The 14376-nt window shown below is 48.6% G+C and overlaps 1 protein-coding gene across 1 annotated transcript in view; it reads left to right on the top strand.

Moving 5' to 3' along the window:
- The first annotated feature begins 1363 nt into the window (after positions 1-1363).
- POU2F3 (POU class 2 homeobox 3) overlaps positions 1364-14376 on the top strand; it is a 42285-nt gene continuing 29272 nt past the window's right edge. Inside the window, exons 1-3 of the mRNA XM_064470857.1 lie at positions 1364-1571; positions 5907-5960; positions 6763-6831. Coding sequence (XP_064326927.1) covers positions 1364-1571; positions 5907-5960; positions 6763-6831 — 331 coding nt within the window. The remainder of the gene's footprint in view (positions 1572-5906; positions 5961-6762; positions 6832-14376) is intronic.

The raw sequence follows: 14376 nt of genomic DNA, 5'->3' as shown, positions 1-14376 counted from the left end.
CCTGTTTTCCCCCTTCCATCTCTTCCCCCACTTTCCCCCTCTTTTTCCTTGTTAGAGGTTTGTTTAGCACATCCACCCTTTCCTCCCAGCCTGTTGCCCTCTCCTGAGGATCTCCTCTCCAACTATGCAAGCCGAGGACAGGCACTCCAGCACCGTAATGTCGGACTGGGTTGGAGGTGAGGCTCAAGAGCCTGCCCACCCACCCACCCACCCATCTCTTCAGAGAAACCTGTCTTTCCAGGGAGAGCAGCATGTGGGAAAGCCAAGAGCCCTGGAACGTGAATTAGCCAGGGAGAGATGAATGCATGATAGCTTGTACCTGGCAGCTACCAATTGAGAGCGTTAACGCTTTAACACTTTCAGGAGGGGTTTGAGCAGCGCTGGAGCTCAGGCATTTAACACAGTCATCCTGGTACCCCAGGCCATGGTGGGGGTCATCAAGATAGCGCATGGCAGGGAGAGGGAGCAACCACAATCCTGGGTCCATCAGGGTGGCTGCTGGTCCCTCTCAGAGCACCGAGCATACGTGGAAGATCTGGCCTCTGGCAGCTTCCTTCCAAAGAAGCCAACATTAGGGGTTTTTATCCCCTGCTTTCCCTGGAAGTCAGTTAAATACTGCAGCTTTGAACAACATGGAGGAGGAGGAAGAGGCTGTCTGCCACTTCTCTCCTCTTCTTGGGGGACTGATGTACCACACAGAGCACAGGCCACGAAAGGAGAGTTTCCATGTGCTGATCCAAACCGTGCCCTGTGTCTTTAGCCAAGTCAGGATACCTTTCTGCTCTTAATGTTCCTTTCTGTGCTGATTGTTTCATATGGCATCATTCAGGTTCAGCCCAGATCTAGGGGATACAAAGACTCAGCTGCACAGGCTGCTCTCATGGCTCACTGAGCAGACCCCAGGGTTTATCAGAGAGGCCAGAAATTAAGTGGAAGAGCTGCTTACTGGAGGGGCCATTCCCGCAGCTCAGACACCTTATCTGCTGGGTGCTGGCAGCTGCTGCCCAGCCTGGCTTGATGCCTTGACCTGTTACCTGTGCATTGCAAGGGTCAGAGCCAAAAGCCTATCCACGAGGGGACAGCTTGGATCTGGGGCTGATGGCAGAGCCCCTGCAAAGCCCCCCACTTGCAGCCCAGCAGGCAGGTGCTGCGGGGTGTATCTGCGCAGCTGAGGGCGGGCAAACCGCCTTCCTTCCTCCCTCCTTCCCACCCCACCCCACGCCCTGGTAGCGCTGCAGGGACTCATCCATTCCCAAGTTACTAATATGCAAATGGACACTTTTGCATGGGCCGGGCGCCAGGCTGCTGGGTGTCAGGGCACCCGAGGGAGCCGGAGGTGGGGCGAGGCGTGGCGCGGCGCCGCATGCTCACCTGGCCCTGCATGGCAACAGGCAATGGAGCTCTAGGTCCCTTCGGGAGCGGACCCACGCCTGGTTTGAGAGGCAACGGGTGGCAGAGGAGGGAGGGCAAACTGGCAGCCCCTGGCAACCTGGGGCTGACGGCAGGAGGCTGGGCGCACCGTGGATTTCCCTCCACCAGCAGGATGGTGAACCTGGAGTCTGTGCATGCAGGTAAAGAGCACTTGAGGAAGGACCGGGCTGGAGCTCACCATGTAGCTCAGACCGTGGACTTGGGCAGGAAATGGGATTGCTCTGATTCCTGTGACCTTTCCTCCCTCCTTTCCCTCCTCTTTTCTCCTGCTGGAGTCAGCAATCACAGCCAGTGCCTGGTTAAGTGCCTACCTTCCTACCTGGGGATGGATGCTGCCCTGATCTTATTTAGGGGGCTGCCAAGCCATGCTGACAATGTGGGCGCACTGCTCATGCTGCCAGCCCTAACACGGTTTGGGGACCAGAGCGCAGAGGTCTCTTGGGGTACCTGGGAAATTAGTATTTAGTGCCTGAGCTGTGGGTCCAGCCATTGGGCTAAAGCTGGGAGGAGTGAGAGGGGATAAATTCATAGGGATGTGGCAAGTGTGGAGGGGTGGGGTGAGCGTGAGTGTGAGCTGGGACATGGGTTGGAAGTAAAAAAGTTAATGACAAAGACGGAAAAGGAGGGAGAAATGAATGAGGAGGGAGCTATAGGAGGCTGGGCTGAGTGAGGAATGAATGAGCAGGGATACTCAGAAAGAGCGAGACTCCTTCCAGGGGGTCTGACCCAGAGGTACAGCTTAGTCTCACATCTTCTCTGAGCAGACCTCCCCTCTGCAATTAGCTGGGGAACAAGAGCAATCACTGCCAAATCCCTTTGAGCTGTGCTGAGCTTCAGCTTGCCCTGGCAGAGTGAGTTTAGCTTCTGCCCTCAGCTCAAGCCCCTGCGCTCAAGGGGGAGGACTGTATCCCTGAGCATACTGGAGCCGAGGATGACACTGGGGTGGTGGTAGCAGTGTGGCAGCAGTGAAGGCCAGGTCCTGTCAGCCCCTTCTGCAGCAGGGGCAGGCAGCAGGGTGTTGTAGGTATGGGAGCCATATGCCTTGCTAGTGACCTGTGTCCGGCACTTTGTGCAGCGGGAGACACTGCATGTTGTCTCCAGGTTTAGAGGGGAGGAGGCGAGTACTTCTATCATCTGTCCCAGGCTCGTTCCCTTTGCATATCGGCACACTGCAGAGAAGCTCAGGCTTTTGGTGGTCCTGCTGTGCAGGGGAGACCTAGGGGTCCATGGCCAGTGCTGGTGGCCCCTCAACAGGCCCTCCCTGCACGTGGGCTCGCAGGCAGGCCTGCAGGGCAAGGCAGATTCTGTGGCCATGCCATCACCTAACGCAGCGTCAGCCTGCAGCGGGCCAGCAGAGGTGGCCAAAGCCTCTGCTCCGTGGCTGTTTTGCAACCTCTTCATCGCTCTGGGATGTCAGCAGCCCCTCTGTGGCCAGTCAGCACCCTGCTGAGCAGGCTGGCACCCTATGCCAGCCATGGGAGGGCAGCTGGGGAGCCCCCGGCGCTGTGTGGCTGGCCGCAAGGAGGGGCTGCGGGAGGCTCGTGGTCTTGGCTCAGCGTGTGAGCCTGACTAGTCTGAGCACCTGCAATGGGTGTGCTTGTGTGTGGTGTCTCTCGGGGACGCATCCCCCGCAGGCTCCTATCCACCCATCTGCTTTCCTTGTGGGCGACTCTTTCTTCATGAGAAGATTCCCAAAATCGATACTGTGCCCTCTCTCAAAGCCAGTGGCATCACTCTCAGGGTGGATTTGGCCAGGAGCTGTGCAGAGCTGGGTGCGTGCTGAACTGCCATTCTACCAAATCATCCCACCCTGCTATCTGTCAGAAGGGCCTACGGTTTAAGCAGTCTTTTTGCAGGGAGACCACTTTCACATGCCAGAGCCCAGTGTTGGTTGGAGGGTGTTTCTTCACCCTCCTGCAAAGGCAGTTCAACATGTTCAGTCTTGGGGTCCCCGAAGAGTCAGGCCTTGCAGTAAGCTGCTTGCAGAGGTGAGCTCTGGTTCTTCCACAGCCGTGCAGAGAAGATGTAGCATGCAAAGGGAAGGTGGGCTGCTTGGGCTCTGCACGCCCTCCTCCCTGGCAAGATGGTTTCCCTGCAGCAGTGTGTTCCCTGGTGTGTACCACCACCTCCTCCGCAGGCATTTGGATATTTCACCGTCATGGAGCCTCCCCGAGGGGCTCAGGCACCTAAAGTGCAGAAAATTCAATAGGCTCCAGGTACTGGTCTCAGCCAAGCTGAATTCACCCCACTACCACCACCAACTTTCACTTTCCCTTTTAAAATCATCAGGCTGGTTTGCCCTGGTGCCCATGTCTGAACAACTACTAGGAGTAAGGGCTTGGGAAATCTTCATTTGCTGACACCATTTGTTTCAGCAAAAATATAGATGCAGATATATCCCCAGAGAAGTGTCTGTACTAGTATAGTTTCTTTGGTCTGGTGAACAAACCAGACTACCCCTACTCCAGGTATGTTTGCTAGCTGAGGTATAGCAGCACATTTTTAATATGTCCGAGGCCGCAGTGGCAGCTCCTAATAGGTCTGTGGTTAGGAGTTAGGCAGTCCTAAGTTGCATTATTTTTCCCAGAGATTTTTTTACTAGCCTGCTTATTCTCTGTATATTGCCAAACTAGCAAAGCTGTATGGTGGAGCTTGCATTTAGTTGGACTCAAAGTTTCACAGCCTGTTTTGTCTTGAGATATTTTGTCAGATGGGGGAAGAGGTGTCAGATCCAGATACATCACTCGGTCCTGGTCTATAGTGGAAACCGTTTGGGTGTCAATAAAAAGGTGTTGCCCTTATCTTGGCTACACTCATATCATATTAGGAAGTAATTCCTCTGTATGTCTGCTACTTGCTCTCAAGGACCCCTTGGAGGATGACTGGTGCTCTGGTGCTGTACTGCTGTCCACAGGTATACAAAAGCTGGCCAGCCCCAAACCACTCAGATCAGTAGGCCTTCATCAAAAGGGCTTTCTTTTTCTGCCTGGGTTGTTTTTTTTGTTGTGGTTGTTGGGGTTTTGTTTTGTTTTGTTTTCCCCCCACAAGATGTTTAAACTTTTTTTACATTTATGTAATAAAAATTTAATAGATATATGAATATTTGTGATGGGAATTTGAATCTTTGTGAAAACACATTTCTTCTGCTCTATATAGGAGAATCACAGAGTATCTTGTTATCTCCTGACTCCAGGAGGAGGGAATTAACTGATGGATAACATGTGATATGTAATCAAGCCACAGCTGCAATTCCTCCTTTCCTGCCTCCCCACCCCAGGTTATAAATAGCAGAGGGGCTGAGGGGTCACCCCTGTGAGAGGGACATTTACTTTTGTGTCTTTCCTTCTTCAGCTCTATCTGAACTGCCCTGTCTCTTGCTCTGTGCTCATAAGGGGCTCCTTGGTCTTGGGGATTAGATAATTTTCTTCCACTAACATAAGTTAATTTTTCTGCAGGCTTTCTCACTAAAGAAAGTACCAAACTTCTGCATGATTTAAGATTTCTCTTACTCTATTTTATGAGAACTTGCCTTTTTTTTTTAAAAGATGCTTTTTGGCAGCAAGCAAAACTTTATGCTTTGTAGATTGCCTAAGTTAGGGTCCCTTGGCAGTATAACAAGACAAGAAGATGTTTGTAGCTGATAATTACTCTTCCTGCAGTAGAAATGCTTAGAACCCCCACTAAATGTTCATGTCTTAATTGCAGCGGGTTTGTTTGAAGGGAAAAAAACCCCCACAGCTCTGTTCTCTCTCCTTTTTCCCTTCACTCCTTAATACAATTTAAAGAAAGGAAGTTTCTGAAGTATGTGAGTGTTTCTGCACTCCATCTCAGGTATAAAATCTTGTCATTTTTTTCTTTCTTTTTTTCAATTTGCTGAAGAAAATGTTTCAAATTTTAACCTAAACAAAGCTATTCAATTTTGGCCAAAAAGCAGATAATTTGCTATTTAAGCAGTGGAAGCTTTAATAGGGAAAAGAAAACCCAAACAAACAAAAAGGCCTGCCTGCTTTAGTGTGAGTAATAGAGGGAAATGGCTATAAAAACCTATAGGGTCCTTCTCGCCCTTTTGGCTGTTTGGAAATAATAGAAGGCGTTCTTAGGAAAGAGGAAAAGGCTTGCATGATGCCTTTAAGAGGGCTTCCACCTGCCTTTTCTACCCCAGCAAAACCACAGCAAACACTGGCCCAGCTTCCACGCTGTTGTTATTACCCGATGCAAATTCGGTGACTTCTGTGGCTGGGATTGGCTGCAGGAAGCACATGCAAATCAGTTGGTTCTTAAAAAAAATTATCTTTTTTCCCCAACTAGCCTGGAAAGAGTTAAAATTCCCATGCAAAGGGTAGAAGAGTGTGAGGGGGTGTCCATCTGAATTTGAATACATATTCTTCCTTCTTTCACTGGTGTGTACTTTGCCTCTTTTAAGGAGGAGATGAGCAATCCAGTGTAAAATTGACTATTCCCACCTTGTCTTTCAGCTGTCCCTGAAGGAGAGCGTGGCCCCGGTTGTGGTGGCAACCATCACTTCAAGGGTAAATGACAAATTTGCTGGCATTGATAAAGATGGGGGGAAATATCTGGGAGCTTGATGGCAAAGTACTCTTCTTGCTCCTGGGCTGGGGACAGTGCTTTGGAGCCAGGCAGCTGCTTTGTGGTTTGCAAGGGGTGCGAGCACACGCCTGTAGGAGAAAGCAGGGTAAAGAGTTTGTGAGTAGGGATCAGATGTATTGAGAGAAACAAGCTGAGTTTGCCAGGGAGTGAGAGGAGAAGACCGCTTTGCTCCTCTCTCTGAGAGCATCTTGGTCTGTGCCTGCCTTTCTGAGGCCAGTCCTCCCTGCAAGCGTTTTGTACAGCACCAAGCACTGGCCCGGCTGAGCCATCTGGAGGGACAATGAAAGGATGTGGGAGAGGAGGGGAAAGCTGGGAGGGATCCCCTGCCTCCACAGGTATGGTGGAGGATGGTGTCAAATGGAGAGCCACACCAGCTGGTTTGGGAAGCCTGCATAAAGCTCGGGGTAGAGGCTGGGAGGGCTCCCAATGGTTGAACAACCCCTCATCCTCTGTGCAGGAGAGGAATGATACAAAAGGTGAGAACACAGCAGCAAATTGGGGAGGGGGGAGAGGAATGAGGGGGATGCAAAGAGCAACAGGAGGGAAAGTGCATCCTCGGAGCTGATGAATATTCTAGTGACTGTATGTTGAGGAATCAGAAATTTGAAAGTCTGATGGTTTATTATAATTACACATTCATTTGTGCTGTTTAGTGGAAGCCACATGTGCCTGTTGCCTGGGACTGTGACCTGTTATTAAAATCAGTTGTGCCTCCTTTTCCAGAGATCAAGATGAGCGGTGATGCGGCAGATTCCACAGATACTCGGCACGAACCCGACCAGGTGGAGCCAGGTAAGGAGGGTCTGGGATGTGGGGGGCAGGTGAGGGACCCCAAGGAAGGAGCGGATAGAAGGGGGGGGCATGGATGCTGGAAGTTTCTGTGTGTGCTTTGCTTGACTCCTGTTGCTGCTACGTTGCACTCTTCCAAGTGGCCTGGGAGTTGATCAAGAATGCGCTCTGGGCTAGGACTGAGTTTGTATCTTGATCACTGTGCAAGATCCTTCAGTAACAGTGGTGAATCAGTGGGTGTCTCAGTAATGTCCTCTGTAGTTTTAGCATGGAAATAGACTCACATCTTGCCAAAGGAATAATGCCATTGAAATAGTCTTGGTCCGCTGAGTTTAGCACAAACAGCTTTTCGTTTCATGCAGGGATTGTCAGGAACGTTTCCTTAGAAAAAGCTCCTGGGGACTAAGCCTTTTTTGGCCATGTATATGTATTAAAATGGGAGGAACTTCAGGAATAATGAAATCCAGCTAGGTAGTTCCAGCAAAAAATTTATCACTCTTCATCTTGGAGCATGATTGGGTTTCTCGTCTCTGCTACTCCCACCTGATGGCTGCTCAGGCGCTCGCTCCTCCGTGGCTAGAAGCTCCAGTTTTCCTTGAATACGGAAAGCTGAAGAACAGGGCGATCTTTTGAAGGCAGTAGCACTGGTGTTAGCGCTGATTTCTGTCAGGTTACCTACCAACTCCTGCACTGCCACAAGGTGTGATATACACCAAAAAAAACCACGTTTGTGTTTTCTGGCATCACTTCTGATTGCCACTGCCTGCAGTGGGCTTTGAATGCAAGACCTCGAGGCTGTAATTTCACAAGGGCTCACAGCTGGATTCCTTTTTAGGCAAATAAACAGCAGTAAGAAATATTTTTAGCACCTACTAAGTATAAGAAATTAAGATTATTAGAAACAGTGAGGGTCATCTATAGACTTACGAATAAACAGCATTTAAAACTAAAACTCACAGAGACAATGTAGAAGAATCATTGTTCTTTGGGTAATGAAGAGCCCTAAGCTGGGGGGGAGGTGTAGAAGCAGATTAAAACTTGACATGGAATGATTTTACTGTTTCTCTTTTACTTCTGTCATTTGAGAGGACTTAGAAAAAAATGAGCTCTTGGTAAAGCCAGAGAAACCTAGGCATGTTTTAATGGACCAAAGCACCACTTTATTTACACTGTACATTGAGGACTAGAAATCATCTGTGTTCTTAGCTATTAAGCTGGGTTATTTGACATAACCTAAGGTAGAGATAAAATCTGGTTCTATTCACATCCATGAACTCTGATTGACTTTGGTCAGGCCCGCTTCTGCTCACGGCTTTCAGGTGACCCCAAGTTGTTTTTTGAAACAAATGTTTTCAAGCCACCTAGCAACAAACATGTCCCCAACTTCCCAAGCTCTTTCAAAAAACCCTGGTATCTGTTACAGGCCTTAAATTGGGAACCAGATCTCATGGAATGTTTCGCGCATCTTGGCACACAAAGCTGATGGATAGCATAGGTGAATCTAGATCAGGGAAGGCTGTATTATTATAAGAATTGGTATTTGGTTTTGGTATTGGTTGTTACTAAATGTGGTAGGAGTCTCTGGCTGCTGATGTTGTAGTCAATAGTGCAAGAAGCTGGCACCACAGTCGATTGGATCAAGTATGTTATTCAGCTTAAGCTTCCCAGACAGCCATTAGTGTTAGCTGTAGCACCTCTTTCTAGTGATAATTGAGAAAAGAAAGCAGAGAAGTGAAGGCAATTTGTTTTAAAATAACAAAAACATTTGCAGCAGCATTAGCTCTGCTTCTGCTCTAGGAGCCTTCAAATCAAGCAGGGAAATCAGAACAAGTAAATCCCCTTCATTTGCAAAAGAGTGACACTTCCCTGCGGGCTGATACAAGGAACCTGTTTAAATTATTCTTTTTTCTAATACAGTCCCCGTGACTGCTTGATCTGTTCAGGATTTTCAGAGCTCACCGTACCAGACTCAGCTGGGATGAGAGACACTGCAGAGTTAGGAGCTTCTTGTGGGACTCTAGCAAACTGGCACAACCCCTCCTGCGGGGTGACGGGTCCCTTGCAGGACTCCAGAGAAGAGGGTGCCCAGAGCAGGCTTGCACACCATTGCTCAGCTGTATATGCCACACTCCAGGTGGTGTGACCTGGCACACCAGCCCCACTGGCAGCCGCGACCAGCCATGCCCACGGAGGGGCTGCCTCCATGCTTTACTTAAAACCTCTACACATCTCTGTTGAGTTTTGTTTTGTTTGGGTGGTTTTTCCCCCTCTTTCCGACCATTCTGTTTATAAACAACAAAACTCTTTGTACTGAACTTCCCTGGAAGTTTTTATTTTCCCTAATATACATTGTTAGAGGAAAATTTACTGCAACACCTAAGAGTTTAGTGTTTTGTTTACTAGCTTCATGTGGGAAAATCTGTTTTCCAGTGACTCATTAAGTGAAGATCCATTTCTTAATGAATTGGACCAATCCACACAGCTCCCCAGTAATCTTGTTACCCCCAAAGGAGAGGCCAGTTACCAAACTAACAGTATTATAGCTTATACAGAATGGAAATCCTTCTAGGTGCAGATTTACAAAGGTCTTTCATCACCAAAAGATGCAGACTGGTTCCAAGAAGATTTAAAAAAAAAAAAATACTGGAGGGAGTTGGGTGCCAAACTGCTTTTGTAAACCAAGCCCTTGATCTAAAACTGATGCCTAGAGATCTGATGGGAAGTGTCAGTAGCAGAAGCATAATCTCATCCTTTCATATCTCTGCCAGTTCTAGGCTTAGAGGGGGAAAGGGGGTAATTTGGGGCATTGTTTTACTTTGAAAGTGTTCAAAATAATCATGGGGCTTTCTCTTTTTCATTGTTCATCTTTCATAGGATGTTAGGAAAGCTAAGCTTTTTTTTTCATCCATACCAATTTCATAGAAAAGGCTTCAAAGCTTTTAGTAAGATGTTCTCGAAAAACCCATGTTTGTTCAATTCCAGCCTCCCCATGTCTAGTGCTTATAGTAAAATTTTGCCATTTTACAAAAAGCCATGTTTTTTTTAAAAAAAAAAATCTAAGGAATATCACCTACCCTACCCAGTCCTGTCAATCTGAAGCCCTTCATTACCTTAACTCTCCCTTTTTTATCACAGAACACGTGTGAGGGGGAAGAGGGGAATAGGCACAAGTTTCTCCTGCGAGGGCCGTGGGTTGCGCTGCCTTCCCCCATCGCTCTGGAGCTGTGGAGGTCAGCTCCAGTCCGAGCACTGGCTCATCTCTCCAGTCTGAGGGTCGTCTTTACCCTTTCCTGTGTGATGCCAGTGTGGTTTAACGCTTGGCGTGCAGCAGCTGTGGCTGGGCTTGCAGGCAGTACCGCTGACTCCATGGGGGGTAATGACAAGCATGAGTTTTATGCTTGGTTGTAAGCTCTTTTCATCTTTTTAAACTGATGAAATCCATGCCAGCAAGTTCTGGGTTGATTTTTTTTTTTTATGGGAACTGTGGGGGCTTGGCACTGCAGAGTGTCGCCCCTGGTCTTCAAGCCGAGAGGCAGAGATCTCCCCCTTCTTGTGGTTTATCTAAGCCCTCTGTATCTGATGCAACAAAATGCTGAGGTGGGACTTGCCTCTGTCTGTCTGTTTGTTTGTGTCAGACACTTGTTCCCCGTTTATCTGCTTGATCAAAACAGGTTACACCAAGCAAAGCTACTTCCCTTTGATTTCATCTGTTGAGGCTATGGGGGGGAAGCCAAAGCTTTAACAAAAGGGCGATAGGGAAGCTCTTCAAACACAACCATCGGTAACTGAATAGCTGCAGGCACCCGAACATCTTCCCTCCCCACCCTGTAACACGGGGAACTGGCCAGCCTGCCAGAAGCCCAGGGCGGGGTGCACGATGGGCATCCCAGCGCACAGGGAGAGGAGCTGAGGTGTGTACGTGTGGGTGCAATATAGGACAGCCCTACAGCATTATCGCTGCCTCGGGAGCAGCTAGTATCTCTCCCTGGGACAGGGGTGGTTGGCTGACCCGGCAGCTTTGCCCAGCTGTGTCAGGTCTGGGTTCTGGAAGAGCAGCAGCCAGGTAGAGGAGTGCGGTTTCACGGGGAGGGCACACGTAGCCAGAAAGCTGGGCTCTTGGCCTGCTTCTGACTCTGGTGGCAACAGCGGCAGGGTTACCTAGCCCCTACAGCTTGGATAACACATCCAGGTGCGTTAGGAAGAGATAAAGCAGATATCTTCTCCCCGAGGGTAGGAAAGACCCTTTCCTTTAAAGCCCAAGGAAATGAAAATGGTAAGGAGCTATGATGCGTCTGCTCCTATGGTCTTGCAAAGTGTCCCTTTTGAGGGGACGGTCCTTTGAATATCATTCTACCCTCCCTGCACCCTCATCTTCAGCCAGTATGTGCCCATGGAAGGATGCCAGCATGAGACACCTTCCTGCACTGCTGCTGCAAGACACCTGAAGTCCCCCAGTAGTGAAAGAGAGAAAGCAAGGGCAGCTCTGAAACTGGACACCAAAATTTCCCACCCAAGCACAAGATCCTCCCAATACCCTGGCTTCCATGTCAGTACATTTTGCATTAAATCCATATCAGGGTGGATGGAAAAAGGAGAGACTTTGTCCCAGTTTGCTTCTCTGCCACACACTCTGTACAAACTTATTTAAGTCTATCTCTGTTCCTTAGCTCCAAAGTGAGGGTCCTGATCTTTTTTCCCCACCTTTTTGCCAGGGTGTAAGCTCTTTGATGCAGGTGATGCTTTCCCCAGGGATGGGTACAGCTCTTGGCAGAATGGACTCCATCTCTGCTGGGCTCTGGAGACACCGTTGTTTATTGTATTCCAACTGTAGGTGTCTGGGTAGGGTCTTTTTTAAACTTGATGGCTCATTTTGGAATAGGATATGGAGGCTCTGACCTCTGTGTCAGCTTCTAACTCCGGCAAAAGGAAATGTGCACAAGCAAGGGATGTCAAATTGAGCAGTGCAACAGCTTGTGTGAGATGAATTGGTGGGTGCTCAGGCTGTGCTGCTTGATGCACAGGGGCACTCCACGTTGCACTCAGCAGGCAAGCTAAGGGATACACAGTCTCAGCTTTTCTCTTTCGCCTTTTGCTGTTACCTCTGCAGATCAGGCTGGAAACAGATTGCCAGGCCAAAGTCTTTTGAGGAAACTTGGCCTTCCCTGGCCCCACGCTGAGCCTAGTCCTTGGCTGCACCTTTTCTCTCCAAGGCTTGCTCTCCCTGGTGAAACTTTCCTCAAAGCCTCCAGGATTTCTCTTGTCTTTTCCCCCTGCAGCCATGCACAGCCCCAGGACAAGTCCCGAATAAATGAAAGCAGCAGCAGTCGGGCTGGAAACAGCTGGTTGCTATGGCAATTGGGCCTGCTCAGGATTTGCATAAGGCTGATGATTTTCATAGCACAGCCACATTTAAGGCAAGCAGGAGAAATTTCCATATTCCCAGCTCCGAGTCAGTTGGGGCGTGGGGGAGGCCAGGAGGGGGCTATTTGAAATTCAAATGAAGGTGATTAGGGTTTGAGGTTGGGTTATTTTATTTTTTTTTCTTAAACATCCCATTATGGAAGAGGATAAAAAAGGATGGGGAGGGGAAAGGGGAACAAAAGGCTGGTTTGACTTGAATTAGAGGGGCAAAGGAAGAGCTGGTCTGATCTGCCTCTTGCCTCTGGTCTAAGAGAAGAGACTTGCCCTCTCTCAGCACCTGCAGGTGAAATGTTTTCCGTGGGAACAACTGCTGCCTTCGGGTTTCCTTCTGGAAACTGCATGAGTCTCCCACACTTGCTGTCCTGCTTTCTTCCCCCCTGCCCCCCCCGCCGCCCCACATGAAGGGTATATTGCACTCAGAGCTGCAGTGGGACTAGAAGATGTGATTTCTTTGAGGCACTGCTGACAAAGGAAAGGTGTTTTTATAACCCAGGGGTTTCCACCCAAATGAAACACTTGAGTCTTCAGTGAAAGCTTCCCCTGGAGTCTGTAGCTGTCTGACTGAGTCAGCACAGATTCACTTTCCTTACTAGCCAGCCTGAACTTTCCCATGGAGATGCTCCAATGCCCTTGTTTGGTCTGTTTGTGTCTTTAGCATGAATGGTTAACATGAAAAACCCTATCTGGCTGCCTCAAACTTGCTATCCTGTTCACACTTTCCCCTGCTCTCTTTAAAAAGCATTTCTTAAGGCAAGCCTTGGGAACAGAGAGCATCTCAGCAAGGCATGTAAGGATTTAGGGAACTGACTGGTGTCTGCTCAGCTTCATTTTCTGTTCCCCAGTGCCACTGGACACAGCTGAAGGGAATCAGGGGTAGTCACTAAAATGGGGAGAAGGTGATTTAAGTGAGCTCCTACCACCCAGGGATTTACTTGCTAGTTCTGGAGAAGTTGCTGGTCTGACTGCTGGGAAGAATAGTGTTGAGGGCTATGACTTGGTATTTGCTTGAGTCTCCACAGTGAATTGAAATCCTGAGGTGTGTATTTGGCACTGAGTATCATTTTGCTTAATAGAACCACATCCTTCTCAGTGCAGGTGAGCATTTTACTTCATTCACAGCATGTGGGTCAAGTATTGTTTATGGTTACAATATTTTTGTCGCTCTTTTCTTCACCCACTCTTGGGTAATCTTTTAAATTCACATGTTGTTTGAGGTGGGAGATTTGATTCTTGTCTGAGTTAATGTGAACAAGTTAATTTCTCAGCTTCTCAAAAATGTACATTAGAAGGCATTCTGCATTTGGCCTGCTTTGTCAATCTCTAGTGGTATTATGCTTTATCAACTAGAGTGTTAAAATCTTCAGGATAGGTGAGATTAATCTTAATTTTAGGTATTAAATATTTTGAGGCTGAAGTCTGACCTACTCACCCTAGACTTCTTGTACAGTCTATGATGAAAATAGCTATCTCCAGAAGGTGATTAATTTCTCTGCCATCTATCTCGAGGGCAAGATGGATTGCCCTCTGGAAGTGCCTGCTTCCTCTCTGTGGCTCTAAAGGGAGCCTAGAGCAATTGGCTCAGAATTAGACACCTAAAAGTTAGACATCTAAGGCCAGGCAGCTGAATCCCCTGCCTGCTGTCTGCCTGGCACTGTTCCTCTATCGCCATTCAGGTGTTCTGAATTTCCCTCCCAAATGCATGCGGCAGAAAACTGATTCCCTGTGGGAATTCCCCAACACCTGTTCAAGATTGAAATCACCTTCTAATTCCCTGTCCCTTCTGTGCAGCTGAGATCAAACTGTGAGGTGAATTAAGGCTGCAGTGGGGTGGGATAGGGGATAAGGTTAGCCTTCTGATTGCAGCCCTGTTTTTGTCACCAGGCGAAAACCCACGGGTGGCTGTGACTCCCCAGAGGTGATATCTGCATGTGTTTGCCTTGTGAAGATGAAGGCACACTGCAATCTTGATTTTACTTTTCTCCCATTACGGCACCTTTATCCTCTAGTGCTGGACTGGCTCAGTGGCTTCCAGTGGGAATAATGTTGGTTCTGATAGAGCGCTTGTCTTTGGTTTTCAGAGCAAACAGCATGTTCCAGACAGGGGGAACAGCAATGGGTCGGGGGAAG

Source organism: Phalacrocorax carbo, chromosome 21 (assembly GCF_963921805.1).
Source record: "Phalacrocorax carbo chromosome 21, bPhaCar2.1, whole genome shotgun sequence".
Classification (NCBI taxonomy): domain Eukaryota; kingdom Metazoa; phylum Chordata; class Aves; order Suliformes; family Phalacrocoracidae; genus Phalacrocorax; species Phalacrocorax carbo.
The sequence above is the reverse complement of the archived record's forward strand: the minus strand, read 5'-3'. Positions and strand labels throughout refer to the sequence as shown.